Source organism: Priapulus caudatus, unplaced genomic scaffold (genome assembly GCF_000485595.1).
Source record: "Priapulus caudatus unplaced genomic scaffold, Priapulus_caudatus-5.0.1 Scaffold712, whole genome shotgun sequence".
NCBI classification, from domain to species: domain Eukaryota; kingdom Metazoa; phylum Priapulida; class Priapulimorpha; order Priapulimorphida; family Priapulidae; genus Priapulus; species Priapulus caudatus.
This window is the reverse complement of record NW_014577773.1, coordinates 91,513-97,542: the sequence shown is the minus strand read 5'-3', so window position 1 is coordinate 97,542 and position 6,030 is coordinate 91,513. Positions and strand designations below refer to the sequence as shown.

The window sequence follows — 6,030 nt, the reverse complement described above, 5'->3', positions numbered from 1 at the left end:
TATATCAGTATATTGTTGTTGTTATTCATAGTAGTAGTGGTGGGGGTGATGGTTGTGGTGGTGGGGGGGGGGGTAGTAGCTTTCCATAATATCACTATCTTCTGCTGTTTGATGGTGATGATGATGATGTTGATGTTGATGATGATGAAGATCCTGCTGCTGCTGTTGTTGTTGCTGCTGCTGATGATGACGATTCTGGTACTACTATCGCTGCTACTGCTGCTGCTACTGCTGCTGTTGGTGCTGCTGCTGCTGCTCCTACAGCTGCTGCTGCTGTTGCTGCTGATGCTGCTGCTGCTACTGCTCCTACAGTTGCTGCTGCTGCTGCTGCTACTGCTCCTACACCTGCGGCCGCTGCTGCTGCAGTTGTTCTATCACCTATGCTTCGACTCGCACATCATGCTGGCAAGATGTCGAATTCCGACCTCAAACCTTGAACCTCCCTTCGTATGCGCAGGTACTGCAGGAGAAGTACGAGCACTTCATGGACGAACTGCGCAACCAGCAGCGCAACCTGGAGGTCGTCGTCGACTTCTCGAAGCAGCTGCGCGACGGCGGGCATCCGAACGCGGCGGTCATCTCGGACAGGACGGCGGAGCTGAACCAGCAGTGGTCTGACCTGAAGGAGCTGGCGCAGGCTAGGCACGAGGTATGGCCTCGAGAACTGTGGGTGGGGTGGGGGTCTAGACACGAGGTATGGCCTAGAAAACTGTGAGGGGGTGGAGTGGTGGTCTAGACACGAGGTATGGCCTAGAAAACTGAGGAGGTGAAGTGGTGGTCTAGACACGAGGTATGGCCTAGAAAACTGTGAGGGGGTGGAGTGGGGGTCTGGACATGAGGTATGGCCTAGATAATTAGGGGAGAGAGGGGTCTAGACACGAGGTATGGCCTCGAGAACTGCGGGTGGGGGTGGGGGTGGGGTAGTCTAGACACGAGGTATGGCCCTGAGAGCTGTGAGAGGGTAGGGTGGGGTGGTCTAGACACGAGGTATGTCCTCGAGAACTGTGGGTGGGGGTGGGGTAGTCTAGGCACGAAGTATGGCCTCGTAAACTGCGGGTGGGGGTGGGGTAATCTAGGCACGAGGTATGGCCTTGAGAACTGCGGGTGGGGGTGGGGTAGTCTAGGCACGAGGTATGGCCTGGAGAACTGTGGGTGGGGGTGGGGTAGTCTAGGCACGAGGTATGGCCTGGAGAACTAGATCATTTCTTGAATACAGATGCCAGTGCGAGAATAAAGTAACGCACGTACTCTGTGATCAATTAAATACAGAAAATGTGCACGCACAACACGTACTATGTAGAGGCAGTGAAGGCGTGAGTAGGTACTTGAGTACACCTACAGTGAGGGGGAGAAGTAAGGTACTAACGCTAACATCACGCTGCAGGCGTTGGAGGGTGCCAAGCAGGTGCACACGTTCGACCATGATACGGATGAGTTGGTTTCCTGGATACACGAGAAAGAGGCGATGCTCATCACAGAGGACTACGGCCAGGACCTTGATGCCGTGGAAGCTCTGGAGAGAAGACACTTGGCATTCGAGGTAAGGCGTATTACAGCGGTTCTTAACCTGGGGGTCGTAACCCCCATGGGGGTCGTTTGGGGTTTTTCCGGGGGTCATCAAGGGGTCATAAATGAAACAAATCCATTTAAATTCTATATAATTATCAGGGTGCTACAAAGTTTGATTCATGAATTTGGTTGCCCACAAGCCCAAAGCACTTGTCCGAATTTTTTTTTGATTGCCTGATGGCTGCTAAGCAATTTCAGCCATCCCATTGACTGAGTGTTGGCAGACATGTTTCCATAAATTGAGCTGTTTTTTTTTACATTTTTGTTTCGGGGGTAACGGTACTGACCAAGAATGTCTGATGGGGTCGTGGGGCCAAAAAGGTTAAGAACCACTGGCGTATTACAAAATTACCTCAGTATTATCTCAACGTGTACCTCCCCTCCACGGGTGTATAAAAATAGATGGAAAAGTAAGTACCTTTTATCACAATAAAGGCAAACTATAACAGTAGCAATAAAGAATAAACAGTAAATGTGATGCCGTATTTTCACCCAATTCTTATCACTTGTTTCCTTCACCTCCTTCTCTATCTTCTGAAAAATGAAGTACCCTTCATCACAATAACCGCAAAGTATAACAATAACAATAATAGTAATTAGTAATAAAATAAACACGATGCTGTGTTTTCGCCTCCTTTGCATCTCGTTTCGATCGCTGGATTTTGTTATGACGTCTCGTGATTCGACACAAGGGTGCATCGGCAAGGCTGCATCTAGTGTCTCGCGTCCACATTTCTTTCAAAATCAAATTGTCATATATGTCTTCCGTGATTGCGAGTTTGTGTTTTGCAGCCTTCCTGATTGTGTCGATCACTCGCAATTTTGCTGGTTTATTTATCAATTATGTTAATTAATTTTTATTAATAATTAGTTCATTATCATGCATCATAATAACTCATAATTTTTATTGTAATTAATCACTTTTTTTTTTTTACCATCAATCATTTCATTATCATTTATTATAATTTTTATATAATTAATCACATTATTTATATTTTTACCACTAATCATTTTATTATCATTTATTATCATTTTTACTATAATTAATTAGCCTTTTAATAATACTGTAATTGATCACCACTCATTAACGCTTCTTCCCGTCACGCGTCCCCCCCCCCTGCAGCAAGACCTTCACGCCGTCGGCGAGCAGGTGGACAGCGTGAAGCAGACGGCAGCGAGGCTCGGCGGGGAGTTTCCGGACGCGGCCGAGCACATCCGCAGCAAGCAGGAGGAAGCCGGAGATGCGTGGAGCGCCCTGCTCGCTCAGACCGAGCAGAAGAAGAGCAAGCTCGTCGAGTCCGAGAACCTGCAGTCGTACTTCAGCGACTTCCGCGAGCTCATGTACGCGATTAATTAGATGCGATCGTTAATTTATTAATTTATTAATTGATTAAGCGCGCCGGCGGTGATTAGTCGCGTTGGGTTATTAATTACGGTTACGTTACTGGATTTTGGCTAATGAGTGACATTGATCGGGTGTGGATGAACGATTAGTGGCTAATAAGCGATGTTGTTCATTAAGGGCTAATGAGTGATGTTGTTCGTTAAGGGAGTGAATTAACGATCTGTAGCTAATGTGTAATGTTGTCTGTTAAGGGCGTGGATTAACGATTAGCGTCGAACGAGTGACGTTGTTCATTAAGGGTGTGGATTAACGATTAGCGTCTAACATGTGACGTTCCTTAAGGGCGTGGATTAACGATTAGTGGCTAATAAACTGTTCATCAAGGGCTAACGAGTGACGTTGTTTGTTAAGGGCATGGATTAACGATCAGTGGCTAATAAGTGTTGTTTGTTAAGGGCTAATGAGTGACGTTCATTAAGTGCGTGGATTAACAATCAGTGACTAACGAGTGACGTTGTTTGTTAAGGGCGTGGATTAACGAGATGATGGCGATCATCACTTCGGATGAGCTCGCTCGCGACGTCCCCGGCGCCGAGGCCCTCATCGAGAAACACAAGGAGCACCGGGCGGCCATCGACATGAAGATGGGCGCCTTCGAGAAGTTCACGCGCTCGGGCGAGGACCTGATTGCGCGCGGACACTTCCTGTCAGACGACATCCGGGATAAGATCCAGAAGCTGGACGGCGCGCGAGACCAGCTGCTGGACACGTGGCGGCAGCGGTCAGTTCTGTACGACCAGAACCTAGACGCACAGGTAAGCACAGGGAGATGGTAAACTGACCGGTAAACTAGTGTTTAGTGAGAGATGTCAGGGGTTCAGATAAGGTGCGTGTTAGCGTATTTACGCTTCCCGACTTAGAAGTTTAGTCAAACTATGCAGCATTAAACCTTGTGTAAAACGTCTAATACCTCGCGTCTTACTCTGACCCTGTCTCATGCCCCGCGTCTCACTCTGACCCTGTCTCATGCCCCGCGTCTCACTCTGACCCTGTCTCATGTTTCGCATCTCACTCTAACCCTGTCTCATGCCTCGCATCTCACTCTGACCCTGTCTCATGTCTCGCGTCTCACTGCCCTTGTCTCATGTGCATCGTGTCTCACTCTGACCCTGTCTCATGCCTCGCGTCTCACTTTCACCCTGTCTCATGCCCCGTGTCTCACTCTGACCTTGTCTCATGCCCCGTGTCTCACTCTGACCTTGTCTCATGCCCCGCCTCTCACTCTGACCCTGTCTCGTGCACCGCGTCTCACTCTGACCCTGTCTCGTGCACCGCGTCTCACTCTGACCCGTCTCATGCCTCACGTCTCACTCTGACCCTGTCTCATATGCCTCGCGTCTCACTCCCGGGGTCACGCCCCAAAACCGTCGTAATCTCTCGGCCGCACGTGACCGTGGAGCGTTCAGGCGCGCTGGGTGACTCTGACCCTGTTTCATGTCTCGCGTCTCGACTGCGCACAACCGCAGCGATGGCTCAATGGTAGAGTGCTCGCCTCGCATGTGGAAGGTCGGGGGTTCAACTCCCGGCCGGGTCATATACCAAAGACTTGAAAAGTGGTACACACGGCTTCTCTGCTTGGCATTCAGCAAATAGAGATAGAGTGTGGCAAGTTAACTCACAGTGCTACCAGTGGACTAACCCCCTACTGTAGCATTTACTGTGAAAGCAGCTGCGGGGCCTCTGGGTTACTGAAACGGATATGGGCACCGCCCTATGCGCCACATAGGCGCGGGAAGGATTTAACTTATCTTGACCCTGTCTCATGTCTCGCGTCTCGACTGCGCAGATGTTCAAGCGAGATGCCGAGGCTCTGCAGTCGTGGCTGCGCGCGCGCGAGCCTGTCCTGCGAGACGCCAACTATGGACAGTCGGTGAAGGAGGTCGACGAACTCATACAGCGGCACGAGGACTTTGAGAAGACGGTCGAGTCGCAGCGGGATCGCTTCCAGGCGCTCAACAGGGAGACACTGGTGGGTGTGTGTGTGTGTGTGTGTGTGTGTGTGGTGGTGTGTGTGTGTGTGTGTGTGTGTGTGTGTGGTGTGTGGTGTGTGTGTCACACACACCACACACACACACACACACACACACACACACACACACACACACACACACACACACACACACACACATGTGTGTGTGTGTGTTTGTGTGTGTAATTGGTATACGCGTTGGTTCGGCCAGCATACCCGCAGATGATCATCTAGGGGCCGTAGTGGGAAACAAAATTAACATTTTTAATATTAGTCTTAACATTGAACTTTTTCTCATAGACCGTTGACAGTCACATGGTAAACTTACGAGTTTATCACACGCAGTGTATAGAGTCCCGGTCTATGAGAATGAGTTAAAGGGACCCTGACTATGAATTAAAGGGACCCTGACATATTATTTTGTCAACCGACTCGCGCACCCGTGCAGTGAGGTGCGAGGATCGCGCCTCGTGCAGTGAGGAGTGAGCGGTCTAGAGGTGTAACACGTAATACTGGCGGATCTAGGTGTGAGGGCATTAGGGCCATGCACTCCCCGGCTCCGGTCCTAGAATACACACCATAATGCTCCAAACCTTTGATTTTACCTATACTGTTACCCAAAATTAGGGCAATTAGGCAAGGCCAGAAATTCCCGTCGGCTGCACTAATATACACCTGTCAGTCGGACCCCGCTGAGGGAGCCTACAGGCGCTACCCCAATACTTCCTCGTTGATGCCCCACACCGGTGGTCCATTCACGGATTCAGCATGTCGCAGTGTGAAAGACGCTATGCGCGTTTATCGCGCCGTAGTCAATATTTTATTATGCGATGTAAACACAATTATCACCTCCCGCTGTTAGCGTACGCGTGTGTTACTCTCCGTACGTCACAGCAGTGACAGCTGATAAGACACGAGTAGCTGAAACACCGTTCTAAACGCTGTAATAGAGGGCGCTTATTGTACACTGCATGTCATCACGGGGAAGGTGACGGTGACGATGACGATTACGATTATGATAGCGATGACGATGACGGTGACGATGACGATTACGATCAAAATCATTGTATCGATCGATAATATAAAC

General features: G+C 49.7%; 1 protein-coding gene across 1 annotated transcript; it reads left to right on the top strand.

Annotated features, from left to right (window-relative positions):
- Positions 1–457: 457 nt before the first annotated feature.
- Positions 458–5,422, top strand: LOC106812996 (spectrin alpha chain-like; the record flags this gene model as incomplete). The annotated part of the gene is given in 6 exon segments (XM_014817038.1): positions 458–649; positions 1,385–1,540; positions 2,693–2,910; positions 3,441–3,729; positions 4,761–4,947; positions 5,346–5,422. Coding segments are annotated over 6 exon segments (1,119 nt in total), but the record flags the coding sequence as incomplete, so codon positions are not given.
- Positions 5,423–6,030: the final 608 nt, after the last annotated feature.